At 52.8% G+C, this 22,603-nt stretch overlaps 10 protein-coding genes across 10 annotated transcripts; 4 read left to right on the top strand and 6 right to left on the bottom strand.

The window, feature by feature from the left end:
* Positions 1 to 39: 39 nt before the first annotated feature.
* On the bottom strand, positions 40 to 2,310 carry BO72DRAFT_444476 (Creatinase/aminopeptidase). Its single transcript, XM_040943819.1, has 10 exons — positions 2,195 to 2,310; positions 1,880 to 2,146; positions 1,413 to 1,821; positions 1,257 to 1,355; positions 1,120 to 1,201; positions 961 to 1,072; positions 745 to 904; positions 233 to 696; positions 148 to 161; positions 40 to 71 (listed from the first exon to the last, which is right to left on the bottom strand). The coding sequence occupies exons 1-8, from the start codon at positions 2,216 to 2,218 to the stop codon at positions 503 to 505; spliced, it is 1,347 nt and encodes a 448-aa protein (XP_040805453.1). The 5' UTR covers positions 2,219 to 2,310; the 3' UTR covers positions 40 to 71; positions 148 to 161; positions 233 to 502.
* BO72DRAFT_207970 (Zn(II)2Cys6 transcription factor) lies at positions 2,242 to 4,467 on the bottom strand. Its single transcript, XM_040939636.1, has 4 exons — positions 4,310 to 4,467; positions 3,713 to 4,261; positions 3,512 to 3,655; positions 2,242 to 3,451 (listed from the first exon to the last, which is right to left on the bottom strand). The coding sequence occupies exons 1-4, from the start codon at positions 4,367 to 4,369 to the stop codon at positions 2,585 to 2,587; spliced, it is 1,620 nt and encodes a 539-aa protein (XP_040805452.1). The 5' UTR covers positions 4,370 to 4,467; the 3' UTR covers positions 2,242 to 2,584.
* A 289-nt stretch (positions 4,468 to 4,756) lies between these two features.
* BO72DRAFT_444474 (uncharacterized protein) lies at positions 4,757 to 6,217 on the top strand. Its single transcript, XM_040943818.1, has 4 exons — positions 4,757 to 5,085; positions 5,161 to 5,472; positions 5,531 to 5,798; positions 5,854 to 6,217. Exons 2-4 carry the CDS (start codon positions 5,228 to 5,230, stop codon positions 6,058 to 6,060), a joined length of 720 nt encoding a protein of 239 aa, XP_040805451.1. The 5' UTR covers positions 4,757 to 5,085; positions 5,161 to 5,227; the 3' UTR covers positions 6,061 to 6,217.
* A 1,583-nt stretch (positions 6,218 to 7,800) lies between these two features.
* Positions 7,801 to 9,111, bottom strand: BO72DRAFT_524388 (dihydroflavonal-4-reductase). The gene is made up of 2 exons (XM_040949868.1): positions 8,578 to 9,111; positions 7,801 to 8,487 (listed from the first exon to the last, which is right to left on the bottom strand). Exons 1-2 carry the CDS (start codon positions 9,008 to 9,010, stop codon positions 7,907 to 7,909), a joined length of 1,014 nt encoding a protein of 337 aa, XP_040805450.1. The 5' UTR covers positions 9,011 to 9,111; the 3' UTR covers positions 7,801 to 7,906.
* A 167-nt stretch (positions 9,112 to 9,278) lies between these two features.
* BO72DRAFT_516364 (tautomerase family protein) lies at positions 9,279 to 9,978 on the top strand (the record flags this gene model as incomplete). Its single annotated transcript, XM_040949578.1, has 1 exon — positions 9,279 to 9,978. The coding sequence occupies exon 1, from the start codon at positions 9,487 to 9,489 to the stop codon at positions 9,976 to 9,978; it is 492 nt and encodes a 163-aa protein (XP_040805449.1). The 5' UTR covers positions 9,279 to 9,486.
* Positions 9,979 to 10,107: 129 nt separating this feature from the next.
* On the bottom strand, positions 10,108 to 11,725 carry BO72DRAFT_207929 (phosphoesterase superfamily protein). The gene is made up of 2 exons (XM_040939635.1): positions 11,026 to 11,725; positions 10,108 to 10,973 (listed from the first exon to the last, which is right to left on the bottom strand). Exons 1-2 carry the CDS (start codon positions 11,587 to 11,589, stop codon positions 10,173 to 10,175), a joined length of 1,365 nt encoding a protein of 454 aa, XP_040805448.1. The 5' UTR covers positions 11,590 to 11,725; the 3' UTR covers positions 10,108 to 10,172.
* Positions 11,726 to 12,180: 455 nt separating this feature from the next.
* Positions 12,181 to 13,575, bottom strand: BO72DRAFT_465346 (flavonol reductase; the record flags this gene model as incomplete). The annotated part of the gene is made up of 3 exons (XM_040946706.1): positions 12,181 to 12,201; positions 12,600 to 13,108; positions 13,170 to 13,575. 3 exons carry the CDS (start codon positions 13,573 to 13,575, stop codon positions 12,181 to 12,183), a joined length of 936 nt encoding a protein of 311 aa, XP_040805447.1.
* Positions 13,576 to 14,604: 1,029 nt separating this feature from the next.
* Positions 14,605 to 15,956, top strand: BO72DRAFT_369053 (glycosyltransferase family 69 protein; the record flags this gene model as incomplete). Its single annotated transcript, XM_040940901.1, has 3 exons — positions 14,605 to 15,204; positions 15,267 to 15,492; positions 15,541 to 15,956. The coding sequence occupies 3 exons, from the start codon at positions 14,605 to 14,607 to the stop codon at positions 15,954 to 15,956; spliced, it is 1,242 nt and encodes a 413-aa protein (XP_040805446.1).
* A 559-nt stretch (positions 15,957 to 16,515) lies between these two features.
* BO72DRAFT_369156 (non-ribosomal peptide synthetase) lies at positions 16,516 to 19,539 on the bottom strand (the record flags this gene model as incomplete). The annotated part of the gene is made up of 1 exon (XM_040940905.1): positions 16,516 to 19,539. The coding sequence occupies one exon, from the start codon at positions 19,537 to 19,539 to the stop codon at positions 16,516 to 16,518; it is 3,024 nt and encodes a 1,007-aa protein (XP_040805445.1).
* Positions 19,540 to 20,528: 989 nt separating this feature from the next.
* On the top strand, positions 20,529 to 22,172 carry BO72DRAFT_207851 (aminotransferase class I/II-fold pyridoxal phosphate-dependent enzyme). The gene is made up of 3 exons (XM_040939634.1): positions 20,529 to 21,500; positions 21,556 to 21,698; positions 21,749 to 22,172. The coding sequence occupies exons 1-3, from the start codon at positions 20,735 to 20,737 to the stop codon at positions 22,121 to 22,123; spliced, it is 1,284 nt and encodes a 427-aa protein (XP_040805444.1). The 5' UTR covers positions 20,529 to 20,734; the 3' UTR covers positions 22,124 to 22,172.
* Positions 22,173 to 22,603: the final 431 nt, after the last annotated feature.

Below are 22,603 nucleotides of genomic sequence, written 5' to 3'. Positions count from 1 at the left end.
TCCTGCTGCTGCTGCCACCCCTCTTCTTTTGGAGGACTCAAACTTTTTGTGCGCCAAGCATTATATAATCACTATTCCACAGAAGTGGTTAGCCGTATTTTCGGGCGCCCATTCTCACGCCTGATTTACAAGGCATCAATTACGTACTAGTACGAGCCAGCCTACTCACACAACAGAGTGGCAATGTAAGTTAGAAATCACCGATTACCATCCGCAGAGATATGATGCATACCTGGATAGTTCACTAGGCGTGCTATTCCGCCTCTACTTCGAGACACTCACAAAAAATCCATCCGTGGCAACGACCTCAATTAACTTCAGGCCTCCCGATGGTCTATCCCTACTGAGCAGAAGGAAGCGAGCCAAGAATCCACTGCAGCAACCCGAGCACCCCTTTACCATTTCAGTGGCAAAATCAATGCAGCAGCCCCAGCACCACCGAAATTGACCAACAACAGCATCGCACACCCGCCGTGGCCCGTCAAGTGTCCTGTCGATCATCTCATGGATTCCATGGACCGATGGCTCGCTGTCCTGTCAACAATTCCGCAGTATCATTCTCCCGCACTAGAAAGATGTCCTCGTGGCGGACTCCAAACTTGTCTACCAGGTACACACCCGGCTCGGAGGTGAAGGTCATCCCCGCTCGGAGGACCGTCTCATGGTTGCCCTTGTTGAGGTATGGACTCTCATGCGCTGTGGATGTTAGCCTCCGCACGCTGCATGCGGGGAAGATGAACTTACCCTTAATGCCAATCCCGTGTCCGACGCGGTGGGTAAACGCATCGCTGTATCCCGCTGCACTGATGACAGTACGAGCGGCAATATCCACACTAGCCGCCGTGGCATTGACGATAAATCGGTCGATAGACTTGGTTTGCGCTTCGAAAACGATATCCCAGACCTGTTACGGTTAGTGTCATGCAACCAAAAGAGTAAGGAAGAGTGAAGGGAGTTTACATCGAGTTTCTCCTTCATCCAATCTGGTACAGCAGCACTCGATGCCGGTCGTTCTAGGAACGGAGGAAAGAATGTGCGACAGATGTCAGACGAATAACCCATCAGATGGGCCCTGAGAGCGTTAGACTATTTCCCCGCACCGCGGAGCTGAATACGAACCCAACGTCTATCAAGACAAACGTCTCCGCGTCCAACAACTTTGACCCATTGGTTCCACCATGAGGATTCGCGGCATTCTCGTCTATCGCAGTCATCAGCCCAATTCCATGTTTCCATTGGTGTTCTTGATTCCATACCAAATAACACAATGTCGAAAAATGGTTCCAATCCCGCGGAAAGGAGAGTCTTATCCAATACGCGTGCGATCTCGCTTTCGGTCAGCCCAGGAGATAGACCTGTGTCGACTTAGTATTTGGATTCTGTGGCAAGATTGAATTCACTCTCCAACTCACACTTTCTCATTTGCCGGACCGCCTCCACTGTTCCTGTATTCACTGCTCTCAGAATTCCAATCTCCTTCTCCGATTTGATCTGTCGCACCCGCTCCACCTCGCCCTGGAGACCAACCACGTGGAATCCAGCCCGACCGAGCCCACGCTGAATGAAATCCCGCATCTCTTCATCGACCATTAGACGCGGTGTGCCCCGAAGGCGCGAGAATGTCTCGGCAGTTTTGAGCGTCTCATACGGATTCCAGTGCTCTTCCCACGGGATAATATCGATCGCCTTAGCGAATGGCATCCCTAAGAGTCGTGCCCGCTCCGCTTCGAACGACGGACAGAGGAACGACGACTTGGCTTTGACTTTGCCCGAGGGAAGATGCTCTGGTTGCACCACGAGCAAGAAAGGGCGCTCTTCTGGCTTTAAGGTTTTAGCGGACCGCAAACACATGGCAGCATTCAAGATTCATGGCACACACCTCCCAAACTTCCCATTCAGGTTGGCTGATGTTGGCGTAGTATTTAAATGTGTATCCCGGCTCAACCACGAAAGCATCCACACCGTCGGCCACGAGGGCCTGCGCCAAGCGGTCGCGGCGATCTTCGAAGTCTTCCACCGTCATTGGAACAGCGGTGTCAAGGAAGGGGTATCCCGTTCCACGGAAATTGTCAATCGAGCATGCCTCAAAGTCGTCCAGTGAGGTGTTGCGCGCGGCTGGTTGCATTTGTATCATACCAGTGAAGCGCTATTTGTCGGTCAGAACGAATACTTGGGGCCATACAGGGGATCGTACTCGGAAGAAGGAATAGGTGCCCATCCCAACAAGAATGAGACCTATTACTGCACGCAGCCATCGTTGACGATGCAGCGGCTTCGCTCGTTCCCGCTCCAGGATATAATGATTTAATAAATACTTCTCCATTCTTGTGATGCGTGGGGTTGAAGTGGCAGGAAGATGCGACCTTAAGTAGGGGCGGGGAAGATGGCCGATTTCCCCGCACGGCTGGTCTCCTCCAACCAGAGGCCTAGTCGAGCTTATCAATAACCTGAAGTGTTCATCCGCAGCTCAGCACCGATAAACAACGGTAACAATTCTTAACCATTAGCGCTGCACTGATACAGGTCACGTCGGACGCGATTTGGCCGACGCCAGATTCCAACCAATCTTCCAATGCTCCGCCTTTCACTGGTTCAGCTTCGACTGGTGTTTTTTCATCCCTCTCACATTCACGAGCAATCTAGGTTCAGATGAAACGTGACCTTGGGAATGCTCCTGAAAATTGTCAATAGCCTGCAGTTCTTGCTTCATCCAGTTGAGAGACACGTCTCCAAGCAGGTAATCTGTCATAGACAGTGCCTGTTGAACTCCTGTTCGTCTACCGATCTCTTTCAAGCGACTCGTAATCCAGGCTTTCATGCGGGGAGTGCTTCCAACACAGTCGGATGCAACAAACAACGTCCAGTGTAGACGGATCAATCCGGATGCTTCAGTTAGCGATTTGTTAGAGCGAGCCGAACCGAAGAAGTAAGGGACACCGGCGCATACTTCCTCCGCTAGCTGGCGGGTAACTGCAGCGCTCTGGCGAATGGTCGCCCAGAGTTCGTTGTTGTTGCCTCTCGATCGCCTCCACAGTCGCTCGCAGACAGCAGCGATCACCTCATGAACAACGATCCGCGTCAATCTATACGTGTTCCACATGACAGCGATGCCAATCTCAGGATACTCATGGTAGTAATCGCCGTAAATATGCTGCTCAGAAGGCTTGTTATCACCGGCGACTGCGGCGTTGAGCACCGAGTACTGCCAGCCTGGACCGACGGTCAAGGCCCACGCAGCCAGCATAGCATCCAATTGCAGTGCCTCCTGAATAGTTTCATGGGGCGTCTTCGCTTTACGACCCACTTGTGCGCACAGCTCGCTGACCTTGGCCAGATACTTGAAGAATGGTTCCATAGAGGACTGGTGTGGTCCCCGCATGGCGACTGTCTCCTCTGACAAGGCTATCAGCCATGCTGGAGTCGCCTTCTTCCGGTATAAACTACTCAAAGTCTGCACGGTCGGTTAATCATCAAGATCATAATCAGTAGCTCACGAAAGGAATGGACTCACGTATTGGCCGCGCAACTGTGTGAATAGTTCGAGTCCAACCGGGCTTCGTAGCTGCTCTGAGCCGCGTAGCTTAATAAGAGCCATCGCACCTTCAATGTGATCTGCCCAGCGCACCATCAAAGAATGGCTCTGGCAGGTTATGATCTGGAATCAAGGTCAGCAAACGACAATATGGAATCGATACAAAGCTGGGGGGCGCACCTCGTACAGTCCCAAGACAAGAACCGCGGCGAGTGTGGCATCAGACTTGGCAGTGATGGTATCTTGCAGGGCAGTATTTGTCTCCGATAGCGCGATAGTATACTGCTGGCGTGCCGCGCGGATAAGGTGAGGACTGCCGTGGATGTTACCTAGTGCTGCCAGTCCCATCGCATTTATGGACGCCATGACAGCAGGACTCGGCTCCTGCTGCAATAGGGAGGGTAAGAACGACAGATGCCCAGATCCCGAACGAGGAGCCGATCCGACATGATAGGTCAGGACATAAGCAATGCCTTGATCGACTATTGGTACAGACACGGGCTGCAGTGCGAAAAGATCATAAGCACTTTCGTCGGAAGATGATGCAACTTTGAACGCATTTGCCTGAGGTGATACGTTGTATTCTGAATGCGGTTCTGGACGACGATTGGCCTTCTCGACCACTTCGGCAGTCTGATCGTGGAAACTAAGAGCGGCTACATCGCGGTATCCAGTGCAGATCCGCTTGGCTCGCAGACAGGAGGAACACGAGGGGCGTTTCTGATCGCACTACAACTCTCTTAGCTCCGGTAGAGGGGATGGTTGTGGAAGGTATACCTTGAGCCGGCGGGCCCGACACGAGGAACAGGCTGCACTGGGTTTCCCACGGTAGACCATGGCGGGACCGAAATGGTTTCCTAAGTGAGCAATCCGCACGACAACCTGTTAGAGAGACTTGGCAAGTCTTATACCCGACGCAAGCTCAGGAAGATGGAGGACGGCTGACAAAAGAAGATGAAGGGATGCGAGGATCGAGAGAACAAGAGTCGACGTGCCCGTGATCGCCGCTCTCCCCGCCGCGGGGCCGCGGGCAGTCAGCGCTCCTTCCAAATTGGGAGATATCGAAGTGGTTTCCGAATTAGGACTAGTGCTGACTTTGGGACACGACGAACGCTAAGCTTTTCTTGGATTGCAAGTGGGCGCGCCCTTCCACTCTTACACTCAGCCTTGTAAACAACGGGCTTGATTGTAGTCTACATTCTACTCCGTACACTGGCCGGACATGCCGACTTTGGCTAGGCAGCCATCGTGCTGATTTCTATCTACCCTTAAACTTCTGAGCCCTTGTCAAGTCCCATGAACTAATTCTGACCAATCACATCTACGGAGGTCCTGAGATGAACGTGGCTGTGATTTACACTTTGCTGGCGGACCAAATTGTGGCTGATCAAGCTTTGTAGCCAGCAAAACTCCTGCACGATGATGAACTGGTAGCGAGCTTTGAGGTGTCCAAGCCACACAGCCCTGAGTGCAGATGAAGCCCCCGCAATGTATTCCCGACACGGTAGTTGCGAGTGATGACAAGGGGCTGATACTTCAGCGGGCTGCCTCAAGTGAGTTGTTCCTGGAGATGATAAAGCTGCTGGCCGTCAAATTTAAATACCACCTCTGATCACAATCGATTATAGCCCAGACTTCGAGCCAGACCTTCCTTTGCAGCACATTCTCCACGAATCTATATCGTTGTCAAGCACGATGAACGCCATCTTTGTAGCCGATCTGGTCCTTTACCTGGTGCTCTTGCCTTTGGTCTTTTACATTGTCTGGACGCGTCGCTCAGGTGGACTTCTGGCATGGTACTATCTGAGTGTCTTCTGCATCGCTCGTATCGTGGGAGGTGCGATAGGAGTACACGATAGCCAGAGCCTCGCCGCGAATATCATCGTGGGCGTGGGCATTTCGCCGCTCATCCTAGCAATCGATGGCCTCCTCCATGAAGCGTGAGCATTCCTCATCCTATCCACGAATCAGTCATGAGCTCACAGTCTCTCGAAACAGACGAGCCTACCGCAACCCCGGAAAACAATGGGTCGGCTGGGCGGTGGTCATTTTGGCCACAGGGTTGATGGCAACAGCTCTTGCGCTTGCCATTGTGGGTGCCTTGAACATCTATGAAGGCCATCCCAAGCCGGACAGTCTCGATCACTGGAAGACAGGCACCGGATTGATGGTGTTGGTATGGGGGTTGGAGGTGATCTGGGCGTGTTTCCTGCTCTTGCCATCGCAGCGACGGAAGGATGCCTTCTCGTTTCATGCTGGTACTACGGTGTGTATTTCTTCTCGCTTAGGTGGATTCCTTACTAATGCGTGGCGGTTGTTAGCTTCTACAAGGCTCTTTTCTGGCGCTGTTCTTCGTGGGAATTCGGGCTATATATCAGTTGATCGCGGTGTGCACGCAGCGGAAAGACCTCAGCTCCAGCACTGGAAGCTTGGCAGTGCGGGTGCTTTTGGTCTTTTTACCAGAAGCGTTTACAGTCTTCTCGATGGTGCTTGTAGGTGTGCAGACGAGAAACGTCAGGAAAGGTTGAACATGCCACGCTTCCGCGAACAAAGATAGTATTATTTTTCTGTGATTCACTTGCTTGTCTGCGGCATGCGTCTGATTTTTTGTCGATAATGTACCGTATTGGTTTTATAGACTTGCATGTTCCCAAATCCAATTGACCTAATCCACTCCTGTCTTAACTTGCAGGTGACTCCCGCTGGTCAAAATTGTTCTTTACCCCCCCCTAGTGGGTCCAGGGCCCTTGTTTTCACTTTTTCAAATACCTTTTCCAATATAGCCTGCTCACATACCTTCTTAGGAATATCCGTGTGCCTTCTATAATGGTTCTCAAGTACATTCTAAGCATCTTTGAGTCAATCATATACACAATACGAAAAGCAAGTTTGCATGTATAGACCTACAGCCTGAATCTTCAGGCCCTCAACAATCTTCCTTCAGGAAAGCTCCAGTCATGTGACTACTTTCAGAAGCCAATCAAACCACTTGTTTAACGACAGATGCATATCATGGATCACCATTGGGCACCCTGGAACAAGCCTTCCTCGAGTTGCGAAGCTACCTGAAAACGCTTCACGAGTATGATTTACGACTGTAGGCGCTTGTCTGGAAGTTACAGACGGAACCTTCACACTGTCAGCAAGGCTTGCTGCAGTAAGGCACACTATGACGATGAGCATGTACCCTACCACCGTGAAAGTGTAATCCCTTCCCCGACCGCCGTCCACTTTCTTGCAAGATAGTCCCTGGAGAGATATCGGTCTGTAGGCACAACCCAAATTTCCACTCCACGTGGTCGCGGATCGTCCGTCCGACCACCGAGGTGGTTACCAGATTGGGCAAGCGGTGAGTTGGGCGGGGGCCCGCTGACTGCGAGCGCTGCGCCCCAACAGACGGGCTGTCCGGCCTCCAGGCTGAAACGTTCAATTTGCTTGCCGGGACTACCTAAGACTAAGCTTCAGCTTCCACGGCTTGGGTGTCAGCACAGACCCCACTGTTGTTGCGATGAGGCTGACAACACGACTGGCGCCGACCAGCCAATCAGAGTGCCGGCCCCTTCGGTATCGCCTTGATTACCCCAATCGGTAATCAGTCAGGGAACTGAGCCTCGACAACAATAGGAGTAATGACTGTGATATACGAGGGGTCTGTAGACTGATCATTCGAATATATAAATGTCTATCCAGGGGCTACAATTACATGGATAGTCCATCAACAGAACAACCTCCTAATTCTTCTGCTTAGACAGCAATCCTCTCTTCACAAGCACCTCCACTGGTTTAAATTTTGCCTTAATCATATACTTCACCCGATCAGAATACAACGACATCGATCGTCCTATCTATCCTTTGACATCATGTGTCTCTTGCTCCCTTTTCTCCTCAAGAAGCGGTCCAGTTCTCGCAACCAAGAAACAACACGCACAGGTCCACGACTAGTCAAATCTGAGCGCGAAATGACATCAAACTATAACCCCGGACAAGAGGTTCCACTATCCTCATCGGACAGGCGGAGCTAGCACTAAGGTGAGCGATTCTTTGGCAGATCCCGAGTCCGTAAAGCTAATGATGGAAATAGGCTCCGTCTGGCTTCACACCGTCGCAGTGAAATGTACAGTGGGTGAAGCGAACTCGGTGGGGGGGGGGGGGGGGAAGGAGAAAGTCTGGGACCAGGGATGATAAGGAATTTGGTTTCCACAATAATAGCATTTGAGTAATAGACCCCTAACTCATCATACTTTCTGTGATACATCCAATTATCTGTAAAAGCAGTGCCCGCCCCTAGATTACATTATAAAAGCACATATCATTATCGTATACACCGATTCAAACACCAGACCACGATCCCCAAACCCAGTCAGTGGGCAACACCTACAACGCAGCGGAAGCTGCCCCCCTCAACGCCAGCTGCTGCCCCAACACCGCCTCCACAATCTCATCCTGGCCCCGCCACTCCATCCCCAGCACCCGCTCCGCCGTCCGCGTGTCCACCGTCCACCCCCGCTCAAACGGCCCCTGCAACCGACACCCCACCTCGGGATACTGCCTGCGCACCAGCTCGGCCACCCGCCCCCACGACCCCGGCGTCGGCCCCGACAGCAGCACCTCCGTGCCCGGGGCCACCTCCCGCTGCAGCGCCCGCACGTGCGCCGCCGCCACGTCCCGCACGTCGACCCACGCGTTCGCCATCCCGGGCCTCTCGGCCTGCAGCGTGTTCCAGAAGAACGCGTTCATGCCCCCGATCTCCTCCGGGGTCGTCTGGATGAGACTCTCGCCCAGCACGAAGGTCGGGTGAAAGGTGATCAGCGTGAACGTCGGGTGTTGGGTGGCCAGGAAGCGGCGGGTCGCGTCGTGGGCGGCGACCTTGGAGGCGCTGTATTTCAGGCCGTGGCCTGAGAAGCCTTCCGGGATTGGGTCGGGGAGGTCGATTGGGATGGTCTCGTGGGTGTTGTCTGATTTTGTTAGCTTTTGCTTTCTTCTAGAACAGAACAGGATGGGAAGGGGGAGGATAGGTATTTGGTGGGGGGAAGGGACGGACGTACCAGTCACGTAAACCTCCTTCTCGCGGAGGGCATTCAGGGGTGTTAACGCCAAAACGGAAGACATCACCACCACTTTCTGGATCTGCGGGAACGCTAACGCGGAGTACAATATAGACTCGGTGCCCTTGACGGCCGGGTCGATGTAGTCGGCTTGCAGGTCGGATCCGCGGCCGGGCATGGGCGAGGCCAGGTGGAAGATGTGGTCGATGCCATCGAGGGCGGGCGTGAAGGCGTCACGCGGGGTGATGTCGGGGATGATGCAGGTCTCGATCTGCTGGGGGCTGAAGTCGGGGTAGCGGGCGCGCAGCGGGGCCTCCTGGGAGGCGTGGCGGATGGACAGGCGCACCCGGTATCCCGCCTGCAGGGTCGCGAGGACGACCTGGGAGCCGATGAAGCCGGTCGCACCGGTGATGAAGACGAGGGGGGCGGTCATTTCGATAGAAGATTGATGATGATGAGTTTTGGCTCGACTAGTGGAGCTTTCCGGCGATGGGTGTGATTAAATCCCACCATCTTTGTGGTGTTGAAGCCAACTGAAGTCTTTGTGCGACCTATTCACATCAGTTCACTAATCATCCCGCTGAGGCGGGGTGACCCCGACGGACTGGTTCACTAATCACTAAGTCCGCGCCAATCAGCACATCCCCAACCGCATTGATCGGTGTCGATCACTAATCTTACATATCAGTTTGAATACCAACAATAAACTCAAGAGTCGTCAGCCACGGAAACCTCCATCAGATAAAAGACCCCATCTCACATAACAGTGAGCAGCTTATCGATCCCCCAGCCAGATCTCATCCTCCAACCGAACTATTTTATCACCCGAACTATACCTATCTATACTCAAACAGCCCAAATTGAGCCAAACCACCCACTTTCAAGACCCAGCCAGCATCGACTACAAAAATGCCTCTTTGGCAGATCTACTCTCCCCCCGGGACATTCACCCCGGAAGCGAAATCCAGCTTCGCGACCGACATTACACAGCGATACACCGCCATCGGCCTCCCCGCCTTTTACGTGGTCATCCAATTCCACGAACTCAACCCGGAGGATGTCTACGTGGGAGGCCGAGTGGCTACCAACGCCGAGAGGCCCTTCGTACGGGCGGTCGTCACGCACATCGCGGTCGTGCAGCCGGACAGCGACGCCGCGTATCGTCGCACGACTAATTGGCTTGACAAGGTCTTCAAGGAGCACGTGCTGGATAGAGGGTTTGATCTGGAGTACCACGTGGAGGAGACGGAGCGGCGGCTGTGGAAGATCAACGGGATGATTCCGCCTCCGTACCGGAGTGAGGAGGAGAAGATGTGGGCGAGGGAGAACCGGGCGGTGGAGTATGAGGGGGCGTTTGCTGAGGGGGGAGAGGGGAACGCGGGCGGGAAGGCAGCGCTTTAGTTACTAGTGTCAGGGCTTGGTTTTCTTGGGGTTGATGGATGTGGTTAGGTTCTAATAGGATGGGTTTATGGTATGCTATGGATTATTCCGTGGATGAAAGAGTGCAATGTTTTATTTTAAGTGTCTCTATCGATGATCAACTCTCATTCATGCAGTCATGGTTTATCGTAATCGTTCCCCTGTACGTAGTCTAATCACTTGCGGAAAGGCACCGGCTCGGGCAAGGTGGCAGGAGTGTCGTTGCGAGCCCGCCACTGGATCAGATGATCGAAGGAAGGCGCATACTCGACACGAGGGGTGAAGGGCTCGAAGTCCCAGAGATAGCCGAGAGTGCGCAGGATCGACGAGGCGGAGTACGACACTGTCTCGCCCTCGACGTCTGTACCCTTCTGCTCGACGTAGCCCTTACCCACCCACGGGGAGATCAGCAAAGTCGGAATACGGCCGCCCAGGCGGTTGAAGGGGAAGGTGTATTCCTCGCCGCTAGGAGTGGTAGCGGTGTAGGTCAGGTTGTCTGGCGCAGGAGCCAGAGGCGGAGGCACGTGGTCGTGGAAGCCACCGGTCTCGTCGAAACTAAGGATGAACAACGTGTCTGACCACTGCGGGCCATTGCGCAGGGCCTCGTAGACCTTCTTGATCAGCTTCTCTCCATCTGAGATGAGTCCGCTGGGGTGCATCGAGTTGGTGCCCACGCCGCAGCAGGATGGGTTCAGGTACGTGAACTCGGCGAGATCACCCGCCGCTGCGTCAGTATAGAACTGCTCCAAGGGCTGGACCTGGTTGGTGCGGTTGGCAGTGTAGGTCCAGTCGTAGAACTCGGCATCCGGACCCGTGCCGCCCGCGGTATCGTAGTAGTTGATCCAGGTGTGATGTGTCTCACTCAGCTGCTGGAAGATGGATCGCTGCGGGAAAGCGTGTACGGTGAAAGCATCATCATTGCTCCCGTGGCCGTAGGAGGTTCCCGAGGTCAAAGCCGCCCGGTTCGGATCGGTAGGCTGCACGCGAGTTAGCATTGCTGTATTACATATGCCGCATTGGATGACTTACACCTGGGATATCGGAGTGCCAGTGATTGAAAACAACATAGTTCTGCACTAGCTGGGTGAGAACTGGCACCTGGTCTTCGGTGTAGTAGTTCATAACCTGGGTGGACAGCTGGGTGCGGTTGGCTTTGCCACCGTATATCCGCAATTGCTCGTGCACAAAGCCCTGTTGGCTAGGAGTCAATGCGCCCGAGGAGATCGCCTCATTGTCCGGCGTGAACGTCCCGTAGAACTCGATGTTATTGCCGTACACCGCGTGGTCAGGGTCGTCGGTGACCGAGTCATAGTCCCACGCCGCGCTGCAAACAGTGCCCTCGGCTGGGTTGCTCACGTTGTAAGGGTTGCAGAAGGGACCGTTGTTGATGGGGTTCTCGAGTCCCTTGATCGTCTGTCCACCAAGAAGGTTGTCGACGGAGCGGTTCTCCATCACCAGTACCACGACATTCTTAACCTTGTCTTTGAGGTTGCTGATGGATGAGTGCGAGTGGGCGTGCCGTGAGGAGGCACCGGGCAGGGCCGAGGCAGCAGCCGCAAAGGCCAGAAGGCCGACAAGGGCACTAAAATGCATGATATGTAATGTCTAATGGTGACAGTGACAGTATGATCAACATGAAGGAATATGTCTTGCTATTTATCCTCGAAGGCAACCCGTCGCGGGTTGAGGAATCGCAGCTGTCCCTCCATGATTCTCCCACGTGCCTGCCTGGAATGCACGGATGGAGAAGGCCTCATTGCACCTGCATCCTCCGACGGACTATCGTACCCATCTGCATCGCGCAGAGCGGACAAAATCCGGGTATCTGGAGAGTGTCAATCCCGTTGACAGACGGTCCTGACACCAATGGGAGAATTGCTGATGACCACGAGAATGGAAAGTAGAGACTCCGGCCGTTGTCCCTGGAGATCCCTGCCTTTTCGATGCAGGAGATCGGCAAGCCCGTGGGCCTCCCAAGAATGCGTATTGGCCGGTTGGAGCAATCCCGGCTGGATGCATGTTGCTAACAAATGGACTACATTCAGATGCCAAGATAATGTTCAAGAAATGCAGAAGAGAAGCTTGAATCAAAAGGGCAAGTCTGCGTGGATGTGGAGAAAGAGCCGGCGGGAAATGGCCGATGTGACACTATAGTGGGGTCGCGTCAAACCAATCTTTTTCACGTCAAATACCACCATGCAGCCTCTCAATTTTGGATTTGTCCGTTGCTGTCTCCCACCAAATATGTGATGTGGGTTAAGTATTCTTGGAGATTCTAGAGCTGTGTGGCTCCGATACTGGAGAATTGTTGTCATCTTGCAAGGAATATAACTTAACTTACCTCGGCTGAGTAATCCGTCTAAATAATTGGTAGGTTACCCCGCCCTGCACTCAATATTGTGAACAGCGCCACAAACTCAACGTTTACGGGTTACACACTTTTCAATAAACCTCAGGAACAAAAATTACAATGATAATCATTACAGATCCACTTCTCCAAAGTCGCTTTCCTCACTCGCATACATCTTTCTTGCCAGACATGAAACATGCACCAAGACGGACGCTTATTTAAAAGCCAACTGCTGGTCAATCACATCGCTCACTTGTTCTTCCATTCCCTTCCATGTCAACCCCAGCTCTCTCTCGGCCTTTGATGTGTCGAGCACATAGCTTGGTCCTTCTTGGGCCTGGATACCGATGGGCAGATCGGGATAATGTTGACGAACAAAAGCCTCAACATCTGCCCATGATCTCGGTGGTGCGGCCAACAAAAATGACTGCAGTCCCTGTATAGAGCTATCCAAAACCTTTACATGCGCAGCAGAAACGTCGTGAACATGAACACCCCGGTACTGAGTGGCGAATAGCTTCCCCGTTGTGATTGCCTGGTACAGCATGCCACAAGTGCCGCCTAGCTGATCGGCTGATTCCTGTGCGTGATTGTGGCCGAAGACAAAGACCGGATGCAGAGTAACCACATCAAATTTGGGATGTTGGTCACGCACAAAGTCCAGCGTCGCTTTGTAAGACGCGATCTTGCTGGCGTGATACTGATCCAATGGGTTCCACGAAGCAACCTGGGCTGGGTCGACATCTTCAACCTCCGTCGTCTCTACCACAAAACGTGTCAGTGGGACTAGTGCTCGAGACATCTCATTGGAAGAGAGCCACACCTTTCACAATCAATCCATCTCTAGTTGGCCCCAACGGAATGATTGACAACGCCGAGGCAGTCACGACAACTTTCTTGATGCTTGGCACCTTGAGCGCGGAATGCAGGATCGAAACAGTTCCTCGTACAGCAGGGCTTAGGAGATCATCCCCGGCACCAGGCAGTGGAGAGGCCAGGTGCAAAGCATAATCCGCTCCCTGTAGTGGCTCGTCGAAGCATCCATCAATTGTCAAGTCGGGAACGACAGCAAACTCTAATTCCTTTGCATAGTCATAAATCCGCTCGAGCTTGGTCGCCTGCTCGGCACGACGGACGACCAACCGCACGCGATAGCCAGCTTTCAGTACATCCCAGACCACCTGGGAGCCGATGAAACCGGTGGCACCGGTAATCAGGACAAGCGACATTTTCTAAGACGAGGCAAGGAATTGAAGTGAATTGAATTGTATCGATGTAGATGGGTCTGCAGCAACTACTTCCTATTGCCGGTCTACGAGCCTGATATACCACGACTATACCTTCAGGGCTGACAAATGGACGGGCTTGTTTCTTTGTATACCAGTAGACAAGATCTGAGAGGATTAGTGATCAGTACCTCGGCTTCCGGTACATCTGATTTGATTGGCTCCAAGCAAGAGTAAAAGGCATTCTAACTCCAGTCATCGATGGCAGTTTACGAGTTATAGCCAAATACTATACGAGCCTTACGAGGATACTGCTGTCGCTGAGGCATGTTTGAAGATTTGGTAGAGGTGATTAACCTATATCTTGAATTCATGACGTCATTCATGGCTGCCTCGGTCTCGATCAACATTGCTCTAGTATATTCAAGTGGCAAGCGTGAGAGGATTATCATCAATAAGCCTCTCAATTGCATTCTAGAAAATTTGCATGATTTATATTAGAGAAGCGTCTTAGTTATACATCTATCTGTAATGATGGCAACGAATCATTGAGGCCGGTGAACCTCAACAGATTCCCGGTAAACCCGCTCGTATATATACATTAATATTGACATGAGGCCTCGCGACAAGTTAAATGTAGTTTTTCTTTGGACTTGGTAAGGAGATTCCAGATATAATAAGTCATCTTGATTAGCTTCAAGAGCAGCAAAAAGAATTATCAGACTTACATGGCGAGACCACTTCTGTGGCAAAACGTCGTGTTGAGGGGTTGATGCCTGATCAACCAGGCTGCAGAAGGCTCCGGTCGCAAATCCCAGGTTGTCAAAAATAGGATTAGCGCGAAAGGCGGATTCCCCCCTGGTTTCTATTTTTGATCCCGAGTCTTCGTTCGCTCCTGGCGTCCCTGGTCAACACCAGGTATCGGTCTGACAGACCGATGAACCAGACACAAATGGACCTCAATGACGCTTCCTTTTACTGTCACTACTTGATCGTCTCTTGACTGTCTTCTCGCGAAGAAAGAATGTCCCCATGATCTCCCCGCTTGCCTCCTCCAAGGCCGGTCCCCGCTGGGTTCCCCGCCGCCGATATGGGTTCCGCCGACGCGTCGCCCTCCTCGTGGGCCTCGGCTTAGTGATTTGGACAATGCTCCAGGTCCTCTCGATTCACCACCACATCGCCCTAGTGGACGCTCGCCCTCCTCCCCCGCTACCCTCCGATCGTATCTTCATCGCCAGTACTCATTGGAACAACGAGCGCATCCTCCGAAGCCATTGGAATGACGCCGTCGTTGACTTGGTCCGGACCCTTGGCTCTGAGAACGTCTTTGTGAGCGTGTTGGAAAGTGGTAGCTGGGATGACAGTAAGGGAGCTCTGCGCGAGCTGGATACAAGACTAGACCGACTTGGTGTGCGACGCAACATCACTCTGTCCGACACAACACATCATGATGAAATCTCCGCTCCGCCCGGGCGTGATGGCTGGATTAAGACCCCGCGGGGACGGACAGAGCTTCGACGCATTCCATACTTGGCTCGGCTACGCAACTGGACTTTACAACCATTGGAAGACTTGGCGCGACAAGGGATCACTTTTGACAAAGTGCTTTTCCTGAATGATGTCGTGTTTACGGTATGGCCTACTCCAACGCTTGCAGCAACCGACGAGTGTGTGACTAATGGGTGAAGTTTTAGGTCGACGATGTAGCGACCTTGCTAAATACCAATGACGGGGTCTACGGGGCTGCTTGCTCCCTGGACTTCTCCAAACCCCCTCTATATTACGATACCTTCGCTCTGCGTGATTCCCAGAGCGATGAGCACGTCATGCAGACCTGGCCATACTTCCGCTCTAGCAGCTCGCGTCGAGCACTCATCCGCATGGAGCCAATTCCAGTCAGAAGCTGCTGGAACGGGATGGGTAGGTGATACATCTGCGCCTGGTGTTGTACCAGACTGACTCTCTTAGTGGTAATGCCCGCCACGCCTTTCGTGTCCTCTCCACCACTGCGATTCCGTGCTGTCCCTGACTCCCTTTCGCTATCTCACCTTGAAGGCTCAGAGTGCTGCCTCATCCACGCTGACAACCCTTTGTCTCAACTCCACGGAGTCTACCTAAATCCTCAGGTCCGCGTCGGGTACAATTCAGAAGCGTATGCTGCGGTGCATCCGACTCGGGCATGGTTGTCCTTGCAAAATCTTGCCGTGGCTCTCTGGGAGAATCGGATTCGCCGCTGGACGACCTCTTCCTTTTTCAAGATGCAAGTCGTTCGCAGTCGTGTCGCGAAGTGGGAGAAGGATCATCCTCAGCAGCGAGAAAGCGGTGATTTTTGCTTGATCAATGAAATGCAAGTTCTGGTCGCCAACGGTTGGGCACATGTCTGAGTTTGCAGCATGTGTTCCACTTCAGTTGAGATCATTTGCAATCCCACCCAACCACAAGCTATTGTGATGAAGATGGGCTTGGTATGTTGTGTGAGCTCGAATTTACGCCTCTCGGCAATAGCCACGCCCTTACCACAGAGACTCGCTGATCGGCTGCATTTCGGCTCACCCAGTTCTTCAGAAACCCCCCCAAAGTATTGGTCGGCTATGTCTTGAAGAAGACAGCTGGTTCGAGTCAATGCTCAATATTAATTTAGACTAGTCTACGAATGCGTGACTTGTCCCGTCCCATTCACCCCGTTGCATATAAGGGGCTTGAAAAAACGGTGTAGGTTGGTGGACAGCGCAAACATTCCCAAACCTTTAATCTAACCCTTTAATTGGATCCAGTCTATTCCACCGAATTACAATCAATCAGTTTGTGCCCCGCCGAGGAGGCAAGATGGGACCTGTGGTTCAATTTAATCAAATTTCAAGCTCAAAGCTATGTTAAGTTTGACATGAAATCCAACAAGATCATTGCCTCAATAGAATCTCAAATGCGCCAAGACCAATCGCTTCAAAGATGATGAAATCCCTTCCGGTCCCAGAAAGAAATAAACTTCTTCAACAAGTGCGCGTCAAACGGTCGAAAATTGATCTCTGGATTCTCACTGAGAGCCTTAAGTGCGTTGTCGCACCGATAGACCGGACTGTACTGGCTAGCTTCCCATCGCGTTAACTGCCCCAACACCCGCTCCTGGAACAATGGCATCAACGGCGTCAATAATCCGTCTGCATCGCTGTGGGTCACCCTTTCAACCCACTGTTCAAAATCGAGTAGTTCGAGGGGATAGCCTGCCTCCTTGAGCACGTCGCAGGTTTGCTCGACCGTGACAGATTTGCTGACATCCGGTGACAGCAGGCTGTACGAGCGTCCCAAATTCTCATTGCGGGTCGCAATGGCCATCATTGCGTCAACCACGTAGTCGACTGTCACGTACTCCAGACGTTGATCGACCACTCGGGGAAAGGCACCGACCTTGATGGAGCCTATCAACAAGCGGGCCACGAAATCATCGGGATTCATGGCTCCTGTCTGGCTGTGGCCAACAACAAAACCTGGCCGGTAGATGGCCACCGGCAAGCCACGGTCCCTCATCCGGCGCACCATCGCCTCCGCTGTCCACTGGCTCTGCGCATAACCCAGGTCATACCGAAGGCCCTGAATGTGTGGCTGAAGGGGATCGTCCTCGTAGATCTCTTCTGTTCCCAGGATGTTTCCAGTTGGCCCCCACACATCAATACTAGATATGTAATGAAAGCTCTTACGACGACCTGCGGCGGCGAGGTGGAGGATGTTTCTGGTGCCAACGACGTTTGTCGTGCGGTGCTCTCGGTACGACTCGCAAAAGTTGACTTTGGCTCCAAGGTGGAAGACCACTGATGCCCAGTTTGAAAGCCATGTGAACTTCTCCTGTCCGAGGCCTAGATGCCAATCAGTGAGGTCGCCTTCAAGCACGAGAATCTTCTGCGTGTATTCAAGCTTGTCAGGCCACACGTCGTATCGCTCAAGAGCTTGCTGAACCCGAGCCCAGGCACTTATGTCTTTCCTGCTACGCGCGAGGCATGCAATCTGCTTCACTCCTGGTCGTTGCATCAAGTTAGACAGGAGGTGGGCGCCCACAAACCCGGTCACACCGGTGATGAACACACGACCCTCGCCCTCGGCCTCCCATTGAGGCACCATGTCAATGTCGTCGACAAGAAGCACATCTTGCTTCCATACCCGAGTATCGTCAGGTGCTTTGTTGTGTCGAGGCTCGCTAGGCTGGATCAAATCTAGCATCTGCTTGAATTGAGAGTGGCCGTGGAGATCGTGCATCGAAACCTGAACGTCAAATTCCTGGCGTATCTGGCTAATCAACGAGGCAGCCTGAAGTGAACTGGCGCCTAGAGAGATGAAGTCGTCATCATCAGAAACCTCATCGGACAGATGTAACAGGTTTGTCCAGAGTCTCCGAAGTTTTCCTGCTTTGTCATGTGGCCCTTCACCGTTGGGCACTGTGCTCTCTGTCTTGTCCTCCTTTTGTTTCTCCTGCAAGGCGTCAAGTCGCCGCTGAGTCAGAGCCTTACGATCAACTTTGCCGTTAGGTGTCAGTGGAAAATCGCTCAAGAACTCAATTGCGTTGGGAACCATGTAATGTGGGAGACGCTCTCGAGCGTAGTCCATGAGCGATTCCTCGTCCAGATCTTTAGCCGACACAAAGGCAACCAAAGCATGGCCTTCTCCCTCTGTCAAAGGTGGCTGATGAATCAGAACTGCTGAGTGAACCGCATCGTGCGACATGAGCGCTCGCTCAATCTCGCCAAGCTCAACCCGAAAGCCTTCATGCTTAACCTGGGAGTCGTCCCGGCCAATGAAATCCAGGCAATTGCTGTTCTCGCGCCACTCGGCCAAGTCTCCAGTCTTGTACAGACGCACTGTGCCTTCGCCAAGGCCCAAGTCCTCTCTGCTCATATCCACAAATCGCTCTTCGTTATGCTCTTTTCGGTTCAAGTATCCGGGCGTCAGTTGTGGTCCGCCAAGGTGGATTTCCCCTTGCTTGCCGCTCTCATGCACGGGCTGTTGATCTTCGTCAAGTAAGAGGAGCTCCAAATCTCCCACCGCCTTACCGATACCAATGCGGTCTCTGCCAGTTTCTTCAAGTGTGACTTCCTGCATAGTAGCCAAAGTCGCACACTCTGTTGGCCCATAGGCATTCCAAAGATGCTCAGGAGCGCCTTTTTGCAGCACATCTCTCATGGCACGCACATTTGCCACATCCCCTGCGGTAATGACATGTCGCAGAGACGAAAATGTTGTCGGGTCCTGAGTACTAGTGATAGTAAATAGGGCAGTGGTGATGATCATCACGGTTAGCCGGTGTTTTGAGACTATTTCAGCTAATGCACCTGCGCTGATGGCCGAGTCGCGCGGGATAGCGACAATAGTGGCACCTGAAATCAAGGTCACCCAGATTTCATACAAGCTCAAGTCAAATCCCGGGTTGTTGAACTCGGCAACACGGTCGCTCTTCAGCAAGGGGGTCGTTGGTGTTTTGTTGGCAAGATGCAGGATGGCCTCGGCTTGGATCTGAACCGGTTTGGGCTTTCCAGTCGATCCAGACGTGAAGAGAATGTGGCTGCGTTTGGACGGGTCCTTGAACCCTTTGGGGAGCTTCTCATCCAGTGTTCTTCCGCCGGTCACTTTTGGGAATTGAATGAGCTTTCGGTCGGGCCAATTCAGCGAAGAATCCTCTTCAATCAGGATCGTTTTGACCTCGATTTCTTCCAAAAGGTCCTTGATGCGCTGTTCTGGGATTGATGGCTCCAGTGGGACACATGTTCCCCCAGCCAAGCGCACCGCCAGCTGAGCAACAACCTGGTTGATGCCAGGGCCCAGCACAATACCCACAGGCTCGTCGGGGTCAAGGTCTCCCAGCTCGCACGACAGATGACCTGCTTCTCCGAGCAGCTCGGCGTAGGTCAGAGATGCCTGTTCGTCTTCGACGGCGACAGCATCCGGATTCTCCTGAGCGTGGTCGTAAATAATTCTCTCCATGATGGTTGTGCTGGTGGCTCAGGATCAAGTGATATTGTAGTAAAAGTATGGTTGTTTTAATTGTTCGGGGTTGTTATAGTCTTGTGCAAATGCTAATATCCTTTGAAGAGCTCTTCGTCGGTGATTGTGCTTCTTCCTCACTTTCGACCGCCCTTGACACGGCTTTATATCCTTGAGCCTGGTCTGTCCCCATACCAAAGGTCACTCTCCACGATCCTCTTCAGATTGACGCAGCACGCTTCCATACAATGACGTATGTGACCCTACGGAGAATTTGCTATCTCGGCGTCTAATTCTTCAGCTTTCTGGCAACTGAAGCCTGGAGGGCCACACTTGAAGACAGGAGACGTCACTCAATGCCAGAAACGTTCACGAGCATGAACCTTAAGGCAGACTATAAACAATGACATCTGACAACCTGCTTTCCCCACTGCAGGGCAAGTTCGACTGGATGGCTTATTGCACCGAAGGTGCTATCAACAGGGTGTCAAACCAGCCTGTCGGGAAAAGCGGTCGCTTCAGGTAGTCGTGACGCTACACCGCAGGTGACCTGCTGAGAAACCTCCTGAAGGGCGCGCGCGGGGGCAGTATCCGATGAATGACTATCTCTTCCCCGATCACCCTTACAGAGAAGTCCAGAATAAGAAATCGCTCACATGACTCAGATTGGTGCTTTCGAACCACACTCTGCACGGGCGAGAACACAAACAGGGAAGGTGGTAACGGCTCCTTACAATCAGTAAGGGGGCGTGGCACAGACATTCGCATGTAGGCTGATGTCATTCCACAATCAACACTAGTTTTCAGGCTGTGAAGAACTTTGAAGAAACAAGATTTTGAAGATGACTAGACATGATTCGTGGGTTGACCAAGCTCTGCAGCTTCTCGACAATCTGTCAACCTTATCTTGACGCAACTTCCCGCCAATCCTCGCCACCAGGGTCTAATGTGGTTCTGGTCGAAAGGTTTGGATGACTTCAATCATACTCAATGGATGTGTACTTCCAACACAGAAACTTCGGTCGTCGATGCCGACCATTAGCCGGGATAGAGTAGGCGAGGGGTAGGGTCCTCTACTGGCGGCAAAACTATATAACCCACTCGATCTCAAGGTGGACTGTAGAAGGAACCACAAACACAGCATCGCTCACAGTGAAAAGTGGAAACATCACTTCCAGCCTGAATACCAGAGAACATGTCCGGCGAAAAGGTCCTCAATTCCAAGCTCCAAACCCAATTGGAGCAGCGTGAGCGCCAGAAGCGCCTTATGCAGCCTCCTAGTCCCGGTATGGTCAACCAATTGGTCGACTTCGGGTCCAACGATACCCTATCCATCGCGACCTCGCGGGCGCTGACCAAGGGCTTTCTGGAGCAATTGGACGCGCACCCCAATTGCATCGTGGGCAGCACCTCGACGCGCATCTTCGAGGGCACAACGCACTACTTGGATGACATTGAGCGAGACCTGGCCCGTTTCCACAAGGCTGAGGCGGGCCTGTTCTTCAATTCCGGCTTCGACGCCAACGTCGCCCTGTGGTCGACCGTCCCGCGTCCCGATGATGTGGTCGTGCATGACGAATACATCCACGCCAGCATCCACGACGGGATGCGACGCGGTCGCGCGCAGACCCGGTCGTTCGCGCACAACGACCTCAAAGATTTCCGGCGTGCCCTCGAGGCCCTCCGCGATGACCAGAAGGGGGTCAAGGACGGCAAGAGCGTGGTCTTTGTGGCCGTCGAGTCGTTCTATAGCATGGATGGTGATGTGGTGCCCATCCAGGAGATGCTGCGCATTTCCCAAGAGGTGCTCCCACAGGGCAATGTGGTGTATGCCATGGATGAGGCGCATTCGAACGGGCTGATTGGACGGGACGGATCCGGGCTGGTGTGTCATTATGGATTGGAGAAGGAGATTGGGATCCGGGTGCATACTTGCGGCAAGGGGTTGGGGTCGACGGGGGGTAAGCTCCCTTTTGGTTGATCACTTCGAGAATTTCACTAACTGGTTGTTGATAGCTGTTGTTCTTTGCTCGGAGACCATGCGTATGTCCATGATCAACTATGCCCGCAATATCGTGTTTTCGACCGCGCCATCGTTCGTCACTGTGGCGGCTGTGCGCGCGGGCTATGAGTTGGTCGCAAGCGAGGAGGGCGAGCAGGTGAGTCTTTCCCCCGCGGCTATCTCTACCATCAGCACTAAGAAGTGCAGCGACGCCGTCGTTTGCAGCAGAACACGCGCTACTTCGAGCGCATGGTGACTCAACACAAGCAATGGGCCGAAGTCAGCAAGCAGGGTATCATTCAGATTCCCGGGTCCGAGAACTGGGGGTCGGGTCCGTTTGAGACACCCATCTTTGCCTTGATCACCCCGGGCGGCGAGGAGAATGAGCTCGCGGACCATATCCGGGGGAATGGGTATTGGGTGGACTCGGTGCACTATCCGATTGTGCCGAAGCAGCTGGGACGCGTCCGGCTCACGGTGCATGCGGATAACACCAAGGAGCAGATTGAACGAGTGGTCGGGGTGTTTATGGAGTGGGCCGGTGCTAGGGTTAAGAAGGAGGGGAGGAGGGCGAAGTTGTAGCTTTTTTGCCTTTGTTCTCGACTATTGTGAATAGGTGTGGGTGGTTTTATTGGTTGTGCCTTGTTTATTGAATCTGCGTCTTGTCTTTTTAGTCTGGATTATATTAATGTATTGTATGTCATTCCTACACCATGCTTGCTAGTTGGTAAGGGCCTGTCTACCGGGCTCTCTGAGTCGTTCGTTAGACTTTTGGGATAAATAACTAGTTGACTAGATCGTATGACTAATGGGATTCCTAGATATTTAGATCCTGTACTACGTGAATGTGTAAGCACATGAAAAAAATGGTGTTGGAGTTGCCGCGTGGTGGTTGACCAGATCAGTGTGCTCAAGTGGAGTCGGCTGATTCAGCACTAATAAGTTAACTATCCCTTGAGCATGACACTTCTTTACAGTATACTATGGGTGAGCCTCGTAGCCTCTACCAAGCGACCACCCCATCGATCGAATTCTGGGGTATACTATCAGCCCTACAGGCAA

Source organism: Aspergillus fijiensis (assembly GCF_003184825.1).
Source record: "Aspergillus fijiensis CBS 313.89 unplaced genomic scaffold BO72scaffold_5, whole genome shotgun sequence".
Lineage (NCBI taxonomy): Eukaryota > Fungi > Ascomycota > Eurotiomycetes > Eurotiales > Aspergillaceae > Aspergillus > Aspergillus fijiensis.
Note: the sequence above shows the minus strand (reverse complement) of the source record. Positions and strands in the feature narration are given on the sequence as shown.